This window comes from Cervus elaphus, chromosome 5, assembly GCF_910594005.1.
Source record: "Cervus elaphus chromosome 5, mCerEla1.1, whole genome shotgun sequence".
NCBI classification, from domain to species: Eukaryota; Metazoa; Chordata; class Mammalia; order Artiodactyla; family Cervidae; genus Cervus; species Cervus elaphus.
In genome coordinates this window covers 129,424,317-129,443,065 of record NC_057819.1, presented here as the reverse complement: position 1 = coordinate 129,443,065, position 18,749 = coordinate 129,424,317, and the positions used below count along the sequence as shown (strand labels likewise).

Sequence of the window (18,749 nt, the reverse complement as noted above, 5' to 3'; positions counted from 1 at the left end):
GTGACCCCATGGACTGCAGCTCTCCAGGCTCCTCTGTCCAGGGGATTCTCCAGGCGAGAGTACTGGAGTGGGCAGCCATTCCCTTCTCCAGGGGATCTTGACCCAGGGGCTGAACTCGGGTATGAACCACCAGGGAAGGAAACACAGGTCCATCTACTTTTCTACATCTTCTCTCTCAATCCCTCCCCATTTTCTTTGGCTTATCTGCATTTTTTATATTCCCCCCCCCCCAAAATGGATATCTGTTAGCTGTATAATCAAATATAGTAACAATAATGATTAATATTAAGAACGGACTGCTCATCTTATGTCCAAAACACAAACAGACACACAGACTTAATGAACGAACTTACAGTTGCCGGGGGAAGGGTGGGAGGGATGGTTAGGGAGTTTGGGATGGACATGTACACACTGCTGTATTTAAAATGCGTAACCAACAAGGACCTCCTGGACAGCACAGGGACCTCTTGCTCAATGTTATGGGGCAGCCTGGATGGGAGGGGAGTTGGGGGAGAATGGATACATGTGTGTGTGTGGCTGAGTCCCTTTGCTGTCTATCTGAAACTATCACAACATTGTCAGTTGGCTACACTCCAATATAAAATAAAAACAGTGAACTGTCCAGATTCCGTCTAGATCTGGGTTCAGATACCAACTGGAAGCAATTCTGGAGGCTTTTCATGCTGGTACCTACACCTGCCCAGCCTGCTTCCCCTGGACCCGTTATTTATTGAGGACACGTAACCAGGATTAAGCGGCTACCACTCTAGTCTGATCCGATCATTCAAATCCTTTCCAGTCTGTCTGCTCAGGGAATCCCTGGTATGTTTCCTGCAGCCAGAACAGGGACTCTAAATCTGGCTGCACGCCCGAGACACCTTGGGGGCTTCTAAAAATACTTAAGTCTGGGGGTCCGGCTGTCCCACCCGTAAGACTCCCCTCCGCTCCCCAAGGCGATGGAAGACAAAGGGTGGGAGATGCGGAAATGGACTTGGTCACAAATTTTTGCCAATTTAGGGGGATGAGGGACCGACTCTGTTCTCTCCCCCATCTAAAAAAGACTGTCCTAGGTGGGTGAGTCCATTCGAAGGCGAGGTCCACTCCAGTAAACTGGAAGCACGACTTCTCATCCACAGTTCACTAGGCCCCAGTGAATGTGGGCCTACAGATATATTGCAAGGGGTCCCTGAATTTCTTTGTTCATAGGAATTGCCCAGAGTACGAATAAAATGTGCAAGTGTTTCCCAAGTATTTGTAGATAACATTTTAATAAATAAAATACCAATTTTTAAAAAGTGTTACTTAATTAACAGAGATTTTTGTTATGATAAAAAATTTCAAGTAACGGAGGCTAACATGATAACAACTATTTCTGTATGTGTCTGAGACCCACGGCTTCTCTTGGAAGACATTGTTACAGTTGGTATATTAATGTTTAACAACACTCTGATAAACCCTGGGATAAGCATATTCTGGATTATTTGATGGCCACGTTCTAACTACACCTATGTGATTTCAGGGCTCATGTCTGCATTTGTGTGGTACCACACGATGGCTGTCCAAAGGGCCGATGTTCACTGTTTAATGAGGTGTTTCTTTAAGTGGGGCCCGAGACAGAGCCTCTGAGAAGGGGTGTGGGTCTAAAAGTCTAGTATATCCTTGAATGTACGGTGCAGCCACCTTGGAAAGCAGTAGGGAGGTTCCCTAGGAAACTAAACACAGAGCTAGCACGTGCGCCAGCAATTCCACTCCTGGGCGCATATCCAGACAAAACTCTACTTCAAAATGATGCACACACCCCGGTGTTCACAGCATCATTGTTTACAACAGCCTAGACACGGGAGCGACCTAGCTGTCCATCAACGGGAATGGATAAAGAGGATGTGGTACGTATATCCAAGGGGACACCGCTCGGCCACAAGAAAGAACGAAACGGTTCCATTTACAAGCAACGTGGATGCAATCAGAGGTGATCAAGCTAAGTGAAGTAAGTCAGAAAGGCAAAGACAAATATCACATGATGTCACTTAAATGTGGAATCTAAAACATGACATGGACGAACCTATCTGTGAAACAGACACAGACTCCGGCAGAGAGGGTTAGACTGGTTGCCCAGGAGGGGGTTGGCTGGGGGAGGAACAGAGTGGGAGGCTGGAATTAGCAGATCAGATGCAAGCTTTTATACACAGAATGGATAAGCAACAAGTCCATCGTATAGCACAGAGAACTGTATTCAAAATCCTGTAATAAACCATAACGGAAAAGAATAATTTTTTAGAAAAGAATGAGTATATATGCGTAGAACTGAATCACTGCTGGGTGTCAGAAGTTAACGCAACACTATGAATCAACTGTACTTCAGTAAAAATAAAATAAAGGAAAAGAAAGCAAATATAAATATCAAGAAATAAAGCCTAGTCCCCTTGGCTTCCTGGGGTCCCACCTGGCACGGCCCTACGGCCATACGCCTAGTGGCCACCAGGTGGCGCCCCAGGACGCACTTGGGTCCCAGGCGGTGGGGCGGTGGGTCCCAGGCAGCGGGGCGGTGACTCCCAGGGGTGTCCCTCACTGGCCGGCAGGCCAGCTCCCTGCCAGGGGCTCCAGAGGTGACGTTGCCCATAGAACAGATGCAGCACGGAGGGAGTATTTATCTCTAAGGAAGCAGTTAGGTTTTTTTTTTTTTTTAACTCAGCATCCAAAGCTCAAGAGAGCCTGAAGGGGCTATTTTCTCCCAGTTCGGACTCGGAACCCTTGCCCATCGATGGCCCAGGAAGCGTCCTTGTGCCCGCCTGGCGGGTCCCCAGGTTGCAGGCCTGTCTCGGCTGCTCCCCGTGCTCCCAGGCCTCCCCAGGGCCTTTCCCGGCTGGACCTGGCTCCCTCCAGGTCCCGTGGAGGACGGCAGGGACGGCCCCCGTCTGGGTCTCACTGGGGGTCACCCCAGGGCCCTCCACGGCCCCAGGCATGTCAGGACTGCCACACCTCTTCACCAGACCCGTCTGCTGTCCACGGGTGGGCAGAGGGTCTAAGATCTGTGGGTGACTGCTAGCAGGGGGGTCCTGAGCATCGCAGAGCTTCCACCTCTCCCCAGACAGAGGCTTCTTTCTCTCCCCCTTCCTAAGGCCCCCCACCCCGCTTCCTACGTTTCTCCGCCTTTCATCCCCGCCCACCCAGGCTGCCCCATTCAACTCAGGCTGGCTCAGTCCCCAGACACACACTTCGTTGATGTTCAGTCGCTCAGTTGTGTCCGACTCTTTGCGACCGCGTGGACCGCAGCACGCCAGGCTTCCCTGTCCTTCACTGTCTCCTGGAGTTTGCTCAGATTCAGGTTCACGGAATCGGATGGACATGCTATTCAACTGTCTCATCTCTGCTGCCCCCTTTGCCTTTTGCCTTCAATCTTTCCCAGCACTAGGGTCTCTTGTGGTCCGTGGGGTCCCCAAGTCTCAGTCCTGCAGTAAGTCTGTACGTGTCTGTTCCCTGACCCCCATGGGCCACACTTACCTCCCTGTCAGGGACACTCAGCCAGCAAACCAGCGACCCCCGAAAGCTGCCCCTACCCTCTTTCCTCCAAGGGCCTTGGCCGCAGGAGTACCTGATGGTCACTCGGGGGTCGTGGGTCACTCCGCACACCATGGAGGCCTGGGTGCCCTTGATGACACTCTGGTCCTGCGGGGGCCTGGTGATGCGGGTCCGGGCTGAAAGACAGCAGGGAGGTGGCCGGGTGGGAAGGTGCCCCAGACGGACAGGTGAGATGCAGGTGTGTGGGGGGGGGTCCTTCCGGTGAGCCGGGCTGTGTGGCTGAGGTCTGCGGTGGACTGGTCCCCCACGGCCAATGTCCCAGAACACTAAGAGCCACGTGTTTCCAAGGTACGTGAATTCTGGGAAGTGACGCTCATAGCGGGGGCTCTTTTAATTTTGTGCCCATGGGATGCACAAAGAAATAGAAACCTGGAGATGATCACAGACGTGTTCCCAGGGGTCCAGCCAGGGTAAAAATAGGACTGTCTGCCTCTGGGTCTAAGGCATCCCCTGCCAGGCCCCTAGCACTCAGGCCAGGAGGGCGGCCCACCCCTCCGTGTGGTGCCAGACCCCAAGGGGCGGGACGGGGCTTGGGAGGTTCCCCCAGAGCAGGGGTCAGCAAACCACAACCCGGGGGTCAAGTCCGACCGGGGGCCCGTCTGGGTGAATCTCCTCCATGTTGGCACCCAGCCATGCCTGCTGCATTCAGCACAGCCTATGGCTGCTTTCCTGATGAAACGGGAAGAATTTGTAGAGCTGTGACAGAAACTGTCCGGCCCACGAAGCCTTGAAATACTTCCTCTCCGGCCCTTTCCAGCAGAAGTGTGCGGATTTCTGCCTTAAGGCCTATGCGCATCGGTTCTGTGGCGAGAGCCCCGCCCACCCAGCACTGCCCTGGGGACCGTGACCTTCCTGCCCTGTCCTCTGAGCTCCTCCGTCCAGGTCTCAGGATGGGTGGGCTGGACAGACAGCGGACGTGGGGCCGCTCAGCGCATGCTCGCGCACACGCGCACACTCACGCACACTCACACACAGGCGTGGAAAGGACCCCCGCCCCGCCTGGGCACTCACCCCACACCACCAGGTCGGCCGAGGCTTCGTCCGCCCCCCGCGAGTTGGTGGCCAGACAGGTGTAGGTGCCGGCATCGGAGATGTGTGTGGGGCTGACGAGCAGGCTGCCCGACTCCAGGAGCGTGAAGCGCGGCAGCTGGACAGAGCCGCTGGCCAGAATGCGCTCCCCTGGGGGACATGGGATGGGTGGGCTCAGGCTGCCGCCCGCTGCCCCCTGGCCGCCCCCTGGCACTCGGCCATCACCAGGGGCCTGGACCACACCCCACCCTCCCCCATCCCCTGCCCCAGAGTGGGCTCCCAGCTTTAGGAAGGCTGCAGGCGCCCCTGTAGGGGGCCTGGGGGGGATGGCAGGGCTGTGGCCAGCCCGGTTCCTGACCTGGGGACAGACACAAGGACACGCAGTCCCAGAGCAGGGGGCCCGGACGGAGCCTCTCCTGCTGTCTCTCCTCCCACCATGCTATCCGCCCTTCAGCAGGAAGACCAGCCTGCCTCCCCGCCGGCGGGCACAGCCCTCGGAGGCAGCTGGCACCTGGGCTGGGGGGAGGGGACAGACAGCTGCGACAGGGTGGTGACGGGCCGCCTGCAGGAGGATGCTTCTGGAGTCACCTTCAGGGGAGCGCAGGGGAGCGGCGGGAGGGAGCAGCCAGCGTGGGGTGTGGCGGGGGCAGCCCTGGGGGGACAGACCTCCCACTAGGGACCCGGGGACCCTGGTGGCTGGAAGGAGAGAGGGAGGGAGACAGGGAGGGTGACCCCTGTGTCAGAGTGTGTCTGAGAGTGCGGTGTTGGTGACCGCATCTGTTTTTTAAAGAAAATCCCACCTGCCTGTACAGAGGGGACTGTCCACGTGTAAGCCTGTGGGTGAGTGGGTCCCTCTGCACACGCGTGTGGGCATCCTGCACGGGTGAGTGTATCAGGTGGGCGTGTTTATTTCCACATCTGGGCGCACACCCCACCGATACTGACGAAGCATCCTCTGTGGGTCACTGTGTTCTAAGCCCCGGGGAGACACCAGGGGACAAAACTGAAAGCTTCGAATTGTGGGAGGCGAGGTAATCAGTAGACTGAACATGCCGATGACCTTGTGTATTAGAAGGGGGGAGATAGAGCAGGGAGGCTCTGGATGAGAGGAGGTTCATATGGGCAGAGGCTGGGGGTGTGAGTGAGTGATGGTGTGTACACGTGTGTGTGTCCCTGGGGAGGGCTGGGAAAGTGTGTGTACAATGCAGAGGCGTGGAGAAGGCACGGGGTGGGTGGACTAGGGGGACAGCTTGGGCTTCGCTGGCTTTGCCTGGGGAGGGGGTACGGCCTCATCCCTGTACTAACAACCTGCTCCACGGTATTACATCCGCCGGCACGGGCTGGTCTCCTACTTCCCAGACACGGTGCAGGCCCTCCACATGCACTCTCTCATCTAGTTTTCATGCTGCTCCCAGGTATGAATCCTACCATCCCCAGTTTATAGGTGGGAACCTTAAAGCTCCGAGTGAGTAAATAACTCACCCAAAGTCACAGATCCCACCAGAGGCAGAGCTGAGCCTGGAGCCTGACAGGGCGGCACATGGTACGTCCCATGGTGTAAAAGAAGCCCTCTGGGGTTGTGCAGTGCACAACCTTCCCAACTGTACATGGGAAACCCCAGCTGGCTGGCTCCGGAACTGAGCCCCAGGCCTGCCCTAGACTTTTGGTCACCCTCTAAAGTCAGTCAGCCTCAAGTACCTTTTTGCCAAGTGATGGCCGGGCGGGGCGCCCCCGAAGTCTCACAGGCCAGCACCACTGACATGCCGTCGATCACCGTGCTGTCCAGGGGGCCCCTGGTGATGTTGGGGGCGATGCCTGCAAAGGGAGACAGTGGGGTGTCTTAGCCACATCTGGGTCCTTCTCCTGCCTTGCCACTCTCCTTGGTGTGGGTCCTTCTTCAGGGAAGGATGCAGATGTCCCGGTAGGACCCCAGTGTCGGAAATAACCAGAGAACCCACGAGGGCCCCCTCACCACCTGCCCTGTGGAAGCACCTTGGTGATGCCAGTCCCTGCCCTGCCTTGATTCTCAAGCCTCCATCTGGCAGAAACTGAGGACTCCCAAGGGCAACGGACACCCTCCATGACAAGGTTAAAGGGATTCACCTTTCATTAAAAGTGAAATCGAGGCTCTGGTTTGTAAAAGAAAAAAACCAGTGCTGGCCGCAGAAGCAGAGGGCGTGACCGGCCAGAGTCACCCCGCCCCAGGGTGAGAGCCTTCTGGGATCCTATTTCTGCATCTACAGCGGCCTGTTCTCAAGAGGCCCCTGGCTGGAGGAAAGCTGTGTCCTGGGTTGGGGGGGAGAGGGGAGGGACTCGGGCAGGACAGGGAAGGAGACTCACTGGTGACGGCCAGGTAGGTGGAGGTCTGCGCCTCGCCGGCCGCGTTGCGGGCAAAGCACTGGAACATCCCGGTGTCATCGGGCACCAGCCCGCTGATCTGTAGGCCCCCATCGCCTCGCTGCCGGAAGCGGCCCAGCCTCCCTGCCTCCACCACTGCCGCGTCCTTGTACCAGGTGATGGAGGGTGGCGGCACACCTAGGGGGTCGAGCGTCCACCGTCAGCCGCCTCCGAGGGAAGCTCCGGCCTTGGAGGCTGGAGCTGCAAGTCCTCAAGGCGGGGGGGGGGGGAATCCCTGTTGTGTTCTGGTTTCTAGAACCTTCTCAGTGCATGCTTGCGTGCTAAGTCGCTTCAGTTGTGTCCAACTCTTTGCGACCCTCAGGGACTGTAGCCCGCCAGGCTCCTCTGTCCATGGGATTCTCCAGGCAAGAACACTGGAGTGGGTTGCCATGCCCTCCTCCAGGGGAGCTTCCCGACTCCGGGATGGAACCCGTGTCTCCTGTGGCTCCAGCCCTGCGGGCGGATTCTTTACCTGCTGAGCTACCGGGGAAGCCCGAACTTTCTCAGCAGCGCCACTGTTGGTCTAGGAAGCGGGGAGAGTTGTTCTTAGATTCGCAAATTCTCATAGAGTAGGCATTCCAAGAAAATTTAAAAGTTCCTGGGGTTAGTTCAGCTTGGAGAGGCTGGACATACTGTATTTTATTCTGGCATATGTAACGGAGTCTTTAGTATGCTCTGGGAACCTCCAGCCAGCCTTTCCAAACCCAGGTGAGCGCGCAGCCCCGTGTCTAGGGGCTCACAAGTGGGATGGGGGTTTCTTCGGAAGCCCCGTCCTGGCCCATCCTCACAGAGAGGACCATGGGGGCTCCTCCTAACCCCTCAGCCTTGCCCGAGCTGTGTCCCCAGCCTGGCACCCTTTCCCCACACCCCCTGCCCCCCCGCTCCAGCTCTCGCTCTGCATCTCTGCTCAAACGTGACTTCCACAGAAAAGCTCCCCAGGCTCCGTTCGAATGACCGCCCCCGGCGTGAGCCCCTCAGCCTGCCTGCTTCTCCTTCCCCCGCACTTTTCAACCCCGACAGCCAGCCGCCGACACCGTATTTCACCCACTCCGAGCTACGCCTTTGTTCACATCGTAATGTCTCTGAGATGAGGACGTGTCTTACAACCGACAGCATGTCATAATTTAATTGGCAGCCTTTTTTCTTTCTTAGTGGCGCATAAAATAATGGGGCATCTTACAACCCATGGCATTTTAGATGAAATGAAATAAGGTATCTTTATTTGTTTATTGGTTTGTCTGCCTCCCTCATGAGAACGCACAGTTCTGTAATAGCAGCGATCTGGCTCTTGGGTTCATTCTGTGCCTCTCCAGCCCCGAGAACAGTCTCAGCACACGTTCCTGAAAGTGTCAGGTACTCAAGTCATGTCTGACTCTTTGGGACCCCCACGGACTATAGCCCGCCAGGCTCTGTCCATGGGATTCTCCAGGCAAGAATACTGGAGCGGGTTGCCATTCCCTTGTCCAGGGGATCTTCCCGACCCAGGGATCACGGTAAGCCCACCCCCCACCAAGTGTTTGTCCAATAAATCACTGTCTTCCCCTCATGTGATCTCAGGACGGGGGTCAGTGTGCCCCCTCCTCCTCCATGGGACCCTCCCTCCCTCCCTCCTGCCAGGGTTACAGTCTCCACTCTGCGCATCCTGTCATCCCCTTATCCCAGATTGCACCCTGCTTTGGGGTGTCTTTTAGCTCAATTGAACTCAAAGGAGAAGGATGGGAAAAGTGGTAAGTATGCAAGAACTCTGACAGGGGCTGGGGGTTAAGTAGGAAAGGTGAGGGGAGAGGAAGCAGAATGGTCCAGAAACCAGGCAGAGACACACCCGCATTCTGGCAGTTCTGACATTACAACAATGTGGCATTGTCGGCAAGTCTCACATTGTGGGCAATTTGAGTCTGTCACCTATCCTGAAATTACGGTAATTTGGATTCATTTGTAACCTTCACGTTATGGTAACACGGGGCTGATTTCCAGCCCTGAGATTACAGTAGTTTGGCCTGTTTGCTTCCTGGGGTGTCTGCTTAGAGCCAGGCTGACTCTCTGCTCAGTGGTGAGAGGGTGGCGGACTTTAGAACAGTCTATGTCAGGGAGGGGAGAGGTTGAAGGTCTGGAGGGACCTCGTCCCCCTCCAACCATGCCACCAGGTTACCTTTGGCCCGACAGGGGATGTCCACCACCTTCTCCATCTCCGCTGTGATGTGTCTCTCTGGCTCCTTGACAAACTGAGGTGGTTCTGCAGGAGCAAAGACCAGGGAGGGGATCAGAGCCAGGTTCCTGTTGATACGGCCGCTGATTGGGTCGCCCGTCGGGGGGACTCCAGCAGCCCCACCCCGTCTCACCCAGCACAGAGAGGTAGGCACCGCGGACGACGGAGGGGACGCTGCTGCTACGCAGGACGGCCTCACACTCGTAGTAGCCGGCGTCGCTGGCCGTGGGGTTGGGGATGGTGAGCCGGCGGTTGTAGTCGCTGATGCCGCTGGACAGCAGCGCCCCGTCCTTCTTCCAAATGATGTGAAGCTTGATCAGAGGCCTGGATGGGGCAAGGGACGAGGCGGTCAGCCACAGAGCCTCCCAGGGGCTCGGGAGGCAGGGCAGGGTGTGGTGAGGCATGCAGGTGCGGGGGCCAGGCGCCTGAGTTTGCCCTGCCCCTGACACTTGCTAGGTGCAGACCGTTGTGTGGGCAAGTCCTTCAGAGCTCTGGGCCTCAGTTTCCACATCTGTACAATGGGAACAACTGTGCCCTGCTCCCCGGGGGTTGTGGCGAGGGCAGACCTGGCCCCGCGACAGCTCATGCTCCAGGGCTCTCGAGAGCAGGCAAGTGGCCCTTCCCCACGTCTCTCTGCCTTGGCTCTGCCCCGTGCCCCGTCCACTCTAAGTCAGTGGGTGGGAAAGTGTGGAAGTCCTGAAATGCACGTCTGGGGTCTCAGCTGCAGCATGCAGGAATCTTCAGTTGCAGCGTGTGGGATCTAGTTCCCTGATCAGGGATCGAACCTGGGCCCCCTGCTTTGGGAGCACAGAGTCTTAACCACTGGACCAGCAGGGAAGTCCCGCTTTCCTCTTGCCCACGCCTTCACTCAAGGAGGCCGCGGCCGGCAGAGGCGAGCGGCCACTCCCCAGGCTGCTCTGGATGTCGGAAGTGAGTGGATCCCCCACCAACCCCAGATGTCCTGGGCTGGGATCTGCTGCATAACTTCCCCTTGAGGCCTGGGTTCTCCTCTTGGGCGGGCCCTGCCTGTGTCCGACAGCTCTCTGACCACCAACCCACCACCCCTCCTCCAGGCTAAATACCCCATCTTCTTTCGTGGGGCCTCATGGGACAGTTCTGGACCTTTGAGAATTCCACGTGGTCTCCTTGGAGCCTGCAGGTCAGGAGCACCCTCTGGGGTTAACGTGGGGGGGTGTGGAGGCAGGACCCACCTGGCATTGGCCACACACTCCATGGTCACCTCCGAGGTCCCGGCCACCACGCTGGTGTTCCTGGGAGGAATGATGATGGCTGGAGCGATGGGGTCTGCAGGGCCGCCAACATCTGGGGAGAGGAACAGACGCTGGGAATCCCATCCGAGCCCCACCCCCACTAGAGGGACATCGCGGGAGATCTTTGTCCTTATGGGGGGTGTGGGCAGATGCCCCGAAGCCCCGGAGCTGAACCTCCAGACACTGACCCGGGGGACCCTCCCCCCTTCCATCCTCCTCTGGTGGTGGGTCTCTGCACAGCGTCCAGGGAGAGCCCACGGGAGACCTCAGGATGTAACCCACCCCCCTATAATGCAGCCATGCCCTCCTCTTCATCCCCCGTCCTAGTTTTTTTTTTTTTTTGGCCTTCAGAATCCTTCCCTCCACCTGCATAAATGCCGTGAAAAGGATAATAAGTTGTCAGTAAGCTGACAACATCTCGTCAGCTCGCTGCTTCATTCGCCACCTCTTCCACCAGAATGCAAACTCCCCACACTGGGCTGAATGCTGTCCCTCAAGTTCATGTCCAGCTGTGAATGCCCCCTTATTTCAGAGAGGGGCTTTGCAAGTGCAGTCAAGTTAGGAGGAGGTCCTGCTGCATCAGGGTGAGCCTGAAGTCCAGCATGATGAGAGAGATGACTGCTGAGGGCCTGCTGTGAACACAGGGCCTCTACACAGTGCTGTGAGGTCACCCAAACAGGAAGGAAGCCCAAAGAAGGGGGAGATGTGTATACGGAGGGCGGATCCACTTTGCCGTACAGAAGAAACTAACGTAAGACTAGAAAGCAACTACAGACTCCAGGAAAAATTAATTAAAAATAACAAGAAACAAAAGCATCAGTTGCTCAGTCATGTCCATCTCTTTGTGACCCCATGGACTGTAGCCCGCCAGGCTCCTCTGTCCATGGGGTGCTCCAGGCAAGAAGACTGGAGTGGGTTATCACTGTCTCCTCCAGGGGATCTTCCTGATCCAGGGATCAAACCTGCATCTCCTACGCCTCCTGCATTGGCAGGCGGATTCTTTACCCGCTGAGCCATCAGGGAAGCCCAGTAAAGACAGGAGACTTTCCTGCTTTTTTCCTTGAGTCTTTTGAGAAGGGGCCAGGCTCCTCTCTCTGTGGTCAGCCCAAGCCCCACACTGGCAGAAGCTCCACTACGTTCTGTACCCCTGCTCCCTGGCTCCTGAAAATATAAAACCGGAGGACTTTTTCTCTCACGACAAATCCATCCAGTTGGCCCCTGTCCAGGAGGCTCCGGAGGTGGCAGGCCATAACGACTCCCACGGCCCCGGGGCGATGGCAAATGGACATCCTTTATGGGGAAGACAGGCCGCCCAGTCAGCCCCCTGGGAAAAGGTTTTCCTACCGGGCCTCCCAGGCCTTGCTGGGAAAGGCCCAGACAGAATGGGAATAAAATGTAAAAAGTAAAGTAAAATGAAGGGGGAAAGAAAGGAAGCGTATAAACCAAAATAATTGCAACAATATAAAAGCCTCATGTAGGTGCCATAAAGAGCGATCGGATTGAAAGCTGCTGATATAGCCGAATCCATAAAAGTGTGCTCCACGTTGTTTATGACACGCCGGGCCGCACAGGTGCCGAGGCCCGGATTAATGGGGCTCGCGGAGGAGACAGACAGTCAGAGCCCCGCGGCCCTGATGGGTAAACAGAGCCCTCGGCGTTTAAAAATATGAGGGTGCCCCACCCCTGCCCCGCCGGACTTTGGGGCTGCCTTGTCGGCTTGAGGAGGTTAAAGAGGAGACTGACACCCCCTCGAGGGTCCTGGAGTCTTGCCCAGGCCCAGGCGGCAGCTGGCAAGACTCGAGGGAAGGCCCCCCTCCTCCTCCGGATTCAGCAAAGGAGGGCCTGGGGCTCAGGAAGACCTCGTTCAGAACCCCCAGGGGAGATGGGCGGGGCTCTGACCCCCTGGCACGCACAGTCTGGGGAGAAGTCAGATCGGTGCTCAGACGTTCATGAGATTAAAGGTGCCTGCCATAGGTGCCTGGCAGGAAGGTCCTGGGGGCATGGCTGAATTGGTCAGGGGCTAGTGCAGAGTGCCTGGCACATAGTAGGTGCTCCTCAGGTGACGAGCCCTCCCCGGGGAGCTGCCTGCTGTGCTTGGGGCGGGGTGGGGTGTCTTTGCTTCTTCCCCGCCCACCCCCAGCTCAGCCTGGACCAAGCGACGGAGCCAGCGGCCTCCAGCAGGTGAAGCCATGACTCTCGGGGGCCGCTTGACCAAGGGAGAGAGCGCACGGGTGCTAAAGGCTTCAGGAGGTCAGCAAAGCCTCCAGGGCCTGGGGGGCGGGAGGGGAACTCAGGGAGCCAGAAGGAAGAAGGGCATTCCAGAACGGGGGCCTCTGTGGGTGCCGGTGAGACCAACGGGGGAGCTGGAGGTGGAGGCGGGTGCCAAGCCCGGGTGGCCTCAGAGCGCCGGAAGGGTGGGGGGAGAGAGCCCCCGGCAGAGGCGAGGGTCCTGGCCCACACGCCGCCCTGCCCCCAGCCCCCTCTCCTGATCCGCCAGGGCTTCTCCCGGCTGAGCCCAGATGTCCTCAGAATCCTTCTTAACACAGTGCCAACAACGGATCGGTCCTTGTGGTTCTTCAGTCGCTAAGTTGTGTCCGACTCTTTGCGACCCCATGGACTGTAACCCGCCAGGCTCCTCTGTCCAACGGGCTTCCCAGGTGACTCAGGGGTAAAGAATCAGTCTGGCGATCCAGGAGGTGTGAATTCGATCCCTGGGTTGGGAAGATGCCCTGGAGAAGGAAATGGCAACCCAATCCGGTATTCTTGCCTGGGAAATCCCATGGACAGAGGAGCCTGGGTACAGTCCATGGGGTCGCAAAGAGTCAGACATGACTGAGCGACTAAACCACAAAGACAACAGACAGCAGATTGGAGCAGACGGCAAGGTGAACGCCGTTTTCCATCCCTACTGGGGGAGTCAAGGCAGATTTGATTGGGAGAGGTCGGCTCAGGGCCAGATGATTGAGAATTTATAAACTGGGCTACTAGCTGGGAGTCGGCCCCAGGCGAGTACGTAAATGTCTCCACCTGGGGCCCTCTTTACAGAGAAAGGTTAAGCCCAAGAGGAAAACACTCTTAAATCCTAAAATTCTTACTCCCAGCCCTGGAAGATGTGTGTATTATAGTGTCCTTTCTAGGGAAAGGTAGTTGAGGTTCAGAGTAGCGAAGGGGCTTCCCCAGGGTCACACAGCCCATGGGTCTCAAAGCTTGGCCTTAAGCACTCCTACACTCCTTGCTTGTGCTGCGGGCTCCCCGTTTTCAAAGCAGGGAGATGGGTTGGGATTTGTCACCTGGATGGGGGACGGTGGCCGGAGGTCAGAGTGAAGGTGCTCAAAGGGGAACTTTCAGGAGCCGGGGGCTGGAGTTCCCCAGGGGTGGGGGGCAATGTGCCCGGAAAAGATAGGAAGGGGGTGCTCAGGGAAGCCCAGGGACCAGGCGTGAGGCAGTGGGGGGGAGGGGGCAAAGGGCTGAGGACCAGGCATCATCCAGGGGAGAAGGAAGCAGGAGGCAGGAGACCTGGGTGAGACAGGGAGGGTTCTAGAAGCTCAGGTTACAAGGTGCCAGGGAAGGGGTCAGTGGGGCTGAGCCCTGAGCATCAGGGTGAATCAGGGAAGTGGGTTTCTAACCGGGAGGTCGCCGGGGATGGGGCCTGAGAAAGCAGGGGAGCGGGAGGGGGCTGGGACTGGGAGTGAACACAGTGGGGCTGGGTGACTTCTGGAGAGTCGGAAGAGCCGACAGCAGGTGCCTCTCGCCAAAAAGGGGGATGTGCGCGCCTCCAGATATCCGGGGAGTGGCTAACGGGCTGAGTGTTGCAGGCAGGGAAACCTGGTCCCATTATCAGGTTTGTGCATCATTAGTGAATGTCACCGGGAAGTCAATTGCTTCACCTCTTCACCTGTTCGCTCAGCTTTCTCATCTGTAACTCGTGGAGGGGAGTAACAGCCTGCCTCCAGGGACTGTTGTTAATGATGGAACAGCAGTGCCTGGACGGTGCCCGGCCCACGGGAGCGGTGGAAAGGGAGGCTCTCCGTGTGATGGGAAAGCAGAGGGACCAGCCAGGGGGACCTGCCCTGGGAAGACACACCTGACTGTCAGGAGCTTTCTGCCGGGGGTGGGGGCTGGGCCGACTCTGGGTCTCTGGGAGGCCGGCCAGGGGTGGGGGGCGGTCTAGCCGTGCTCAGGCCCAGGATGCAGGGTGTCAGCTCTGGACAGTGGCGTGAACGGGGCCCCAGGGATCACTTGGAAAAGCTGCAGGCAAAGCGGAGCAGGCGCCGGCATCTCCCAGGTGAGCTGGTGATGTGGGTGGGGCCCCAGGGCAGGAGGAAGCTTGGGGGTCCCCACTCAGGGGTGAAGCTGGGTCTCAGCCAGCTGCCCCAGGACAGTTTTGATAGCAGGTGCATGCAGTGGGTGCGTTGAGTGGGTGTTGAGCGAGTGCGTGCTTAGTCGCTCAGCCGTTGTCTGACTCTTTGCGACCCCGTGGACTGTAGCCCACCGGGCTCCTCTGTCCATGGGATTTTCCAGGCAAGAATAACACAGCAGGCTGCTATTTCCTCCTCCAGGGGATCCTCCCAACCCAGGGATCGAACCCGTCTCCCGTCTCCTGCATTGCAGACGGGTTCTTTACCCACTGAGCCATCAGGGAAGCCTGTGCTTTGCCACAGGCGTCCCGTTACAGGTGAGGAAACTGTGGCTCGGGGACCACGTGATTGGACCACAGGTCAGACGGGTGGAGGGCAGGGAGACAAGCTGCCCTCTCCCCGGGGCCGGCTTCCAGCTGCTCAAGAGCCCACGGCTGACCTGCCCCCGCGGGGTGGGGGGCGGGGGGAGAACCACAGGTGGCCATGAGCTCTTGAGTGACCGATGTCCCTATGGAATGGGGTTGAATTTTATCTAATTTACACTTGATTAAAAACAGATCCCCGAGTCAGTTATTAGAACACTTCTAAGTATGTCTAGAACAACTTGGGCTTCTGATCCCACCTTTCCAGTTGCACATTTTATGCAATCTAAATACAGATCACGTATTCCAGATGAAAATCCAGCATCCAAATTTGAGGAGATGTGCTTTAAGTGTAAAATACACACGGATTTTCAAAGACTTAAAAAAAAAAACAGTGTAAAGTATCTCATTAATATTTTCTATCTTGATTGTACGTTCAGCTGATAATATTTTGGATATGTTGGGTTAAATAAAGTGTAATTAATTTCACCAATTCCTTTTTCCTTCTGAAATAGTGAGCTACTGGCAAATTTTAAATTGCATATGTGGCTCATATTATAATTCCATTGCGTGGTGCAGCTCTGATCACCACCCAGTGGGACCACCAGCCAGGTACGAACTTGTCAAGAGCTGTGGTGGTCCGAGTGAGGTCACCTGCTGGCTGACACCTGGGCAGGGGGCAACTCTGGGGGTCACTGGCCTTTGCTCTCTCAGCCTCCATCTCCAAAGAGCATGGATGCTTCCCGAGGGATGAGGGATGCGAAGAGGCTGCCTGCCCTGAGCAGAGAGGGGGTGAGGGGTGGGGGTGGGGAGCGGAGGGCGAGACAGATGAGGGAGACGCTGCTCACGGTGGGCGAAGTCGCAATTGCTCCCAGGAAATTGGCTGGCAGGCCGGCAGCTGGGGGATTTGTGTCAGCGACAAGCACCAGGATTTGAAGTGCAGTCACTCGTGGGAGGAGAAATTAGCTGAAAATCAGCTGATTCTGCACTCAATCTGGTACAAATCCTGAGAGCAGGGGGCGAGGGGCGACCGGGTGGGAGAAACAGACAATGGTGTGGGGGAGGCTCGGGCAGACATGTGGGCCCGCCGGAGGGCTGGGGGAGGGAGCACCACCATCCTGGGTTGGCCGGGAGGAGGCTGGGTGCTAAGGGAGGAAGGCAGAGCAGAGTCGGGGGAGGGAGGCTCCAACCTTCGTCTCAGAGTCAACTGAGCCACCCAGGAAGATGCCTGACCTTGACTCGGACCAAATGACTCGATTCCGTTAAGACTCCAGGTATTCAACGCGCTGGAAAATACATGGGGAAAAACACCCCCTCTGATGGTTCTTTTTCCCATAGAAACAGCAGCCCCAGACTGTGGGCTGGGCCCCCAGGATGCCAAGATGAGTGAGACCCTGGCTCAAGTCAATGTCAGAGGTCACACCCGTGACCCTCATAGGTCAGCATGCAGACTGGAACTCTGCTCCTTGCATCCAGGTCTCTTTCTCGGCAGACAGGAGCCTGGTCTGGGGGAGGGGGTCACTGCATATATGGGAAGGGGTTCTGCAGGTGCCAGAAGGCCCAGGCGCGGGCAGGTCGGGACTGGGGAATGTTTGGGGCTTTCTGCAGCTTCCCAAGTGGCTCGGTGGTAAAGAATCCGCCTGCCAATGCAGGAGACTTGGGTTCTCTCCCTGGGTCAAGGAGATCCCCTGGAGGAGGAAATGGCAACCCACTCTAGTATCCTTGCCTGGAGCATCCCACGGACAGAGGAGCCTGGAGGACTACAGTCCTTGAGGTCGCAAAAGACGCGTCTTAGTGACTCATCGACAACAACTGGGCTTTCTGGGCCCTGGAAGACAGAGGCTGGGATCAGAGGAAGGACACGGGAAGGTCCTGTGCTGGCTGGCACCCTTCTCATGCTGCTGGCGGGGACGTCCCCGCGGGACCGTGGATGATAAATGAGCTGGCTTGTGGAGCAGCAGTTGTGCAGATGTGAAGGACGTGAACATCTGGCTCCCACAGGCGGCATGGCGCTCGGTCGCTGCAGGAAGCTCTGGCCCCGTCCCATGGACTTGGCGACTCCCCACCTCTTCTGCCTCCCGGGGATGGTGCGCTGGCGGGCGGGGAGCGGGGCTGGGGAGAACGTCCCCCCACCACGGCATCTCCATCAGGGCCCGGAAACCTGCCTTCAGTCTCAGCTGGACAAACGCTTCTCCGTCAAGGAGACTCAAGGAGTCACCCTTTCCATTTGCTCCCCTCTGCACTCTGCCACTGAGGAGAGGGTTGCCTCTCTCCTCCAGGGTGGTGGGCAGTCTCCGCTGATGGACAGCGGCACTTTGAGGCGGGAGCCTGGGCAGAAAGCCTGTGTTCCCATCAGCGAGGATGGCTCGGCTCCAACTGCAAGTGGTGCCTTTTACGTGCCAGCTGAGTGCAGGCAGTCAGCACACTTCTTTAAAAACGAGCTTCCCAGCTCCTGGTCAGCTCTCGCCACTGGCACCTGAGCCCAGGGGTGGCTGTAATCCTCTCATGCACACACTTTTCCCAACATTTCATGCTTCCCCGGATCTCCAGGGGGCCCCGCTAATGGCCAAGCTAAGTGTCCCCGCTCCTGATACGATCTCAGGCTCATGGGGATGGAGTCCGGAGTTCAGTCCCCTCCTGGTTCGCCGGCTCCCGCTTCCACTGCAGCTGGGACTCCTCCTCCTCGGGATGGCTCCTCCCCTTCCCTTTCCCAGCCTCCCCTGTCCACGCCATTCCATCTTCCCCACGAGCCCCGGGAGCCCCATTCCCAAGATTTAATGATGCGCCTCGCCATCGGTCCGGGCCCCGCCGCTGACTTACTCTCCACAGCGAGAGTGATGGGCTGGCTGGTCTTGTTGTCCCCGTTCTTGTCGTTAACAGCCTGCACGTAGTAGCGGCCTGCGTCAGGTGCCACGGTCGACAGGATGACAAGAGTGTTCTCCAGCGTGATGGCTCTGGGAAGCAGAAAAGGGTTCCTCTGATGGGTGGGCCTCCAGGGATGCGATGCCAGCTGGGACAGGAAGCCAGGCCCCCAAGAGCCCCTCCTCCAGCCCACCCCCGGAACCACTGGCTGCCTGAACTCCAGCCAGAATTAGTTTGCAGAGAACCCCACTTCGCCAGCGCTGGGGACCAGATACAGAGCATGTCCAGGGGTCTGGGGCTGTCCAGGCGACGCTTCTCTGCGTCCAGCCCAGGCCTGGCTAGGGGCTGGAGCTCCCCCAGAATTCTACCCTTTCGGGTCACTGCTGCACCAGGAGGGTCCAGAACTGAAGAAATTCATTCCCCAGAATGAATGAATCATGAGAGATGATAATACACTTAGAAATGAGCAGACCCATTCCAGAATCACTGCCTTAGCCTAATCCCGAATCTGCTTAGGTTGATTCAAAAGCCACAGCCTGCCTGTGACACAGCCTTCTGGGGTTCACACGTCCCTCTCAGCCCCCTCTTAGGGTGAAAAAAGGAAGTGAAAGTGTTAGTCGCTCAGTCGTGTCTGCCTCTTTGAGACCCTGTGGACTGTAGCCCATCAGGCTCCTCTGTTTCTGGG

The 18,749-nt window shown here is 57.4% G+C and overlaps 1 protein-coding gene across 3 annotated transcripts in view; it reads right to left on the bottom strand.

Moving 5' to 3' along the window:
• The window catches only part of SDK2 (sidekick cell adhesion molecule 2), a 264,805-nt gene that overhangs the window by 78,430 nt on the left and 167,626 nt on the right, over nucleotides 1-18,749 (bottom strand). For all 3 annotated transcript variants that reach the window (XM_043905642.1, XM_043905643.1, XM_043905644.1), the window contains 8 exons: nucleotides 18,023-18,156; nucleotides 10,423-10,534; nucleotides 9,345-9,535; nucleotides 9,155-9,238; nucleotides 6,949-7,143; nucleotides 6,307-6,423; nucleotides 4,591-4,758; nucleotides 3,593-3,695 (listed from right to left, as the gene is read on the bottom strand). In XM_043905642.1, coding sequence (XP_043761577.1) covers nucleotides 3,593-3,695; nucleotides 4,591-4,758; nucleotides 6,307-6,423; nucleotides 6,949-7,143; nucleotides 9,155-9,238; nucleotides 9,345-9,535; nucleotides 10,423-10,534; nucleotides 18,023-18,156 — 1,104 coding nt within the window. The remainder of the gene's footprint in view (nucleotides 1-3,592; nucleotides 3,696-4,590; nucleotides 4,759-6,306; nucleotides 6,424-6,948; nucleotides 7,144-9,154; nucleotides 9,239-9,344; nucleotides 9,536-10,422; nucleotides 10,535-18,022; nucleotides 18,157-18,749) is intronic.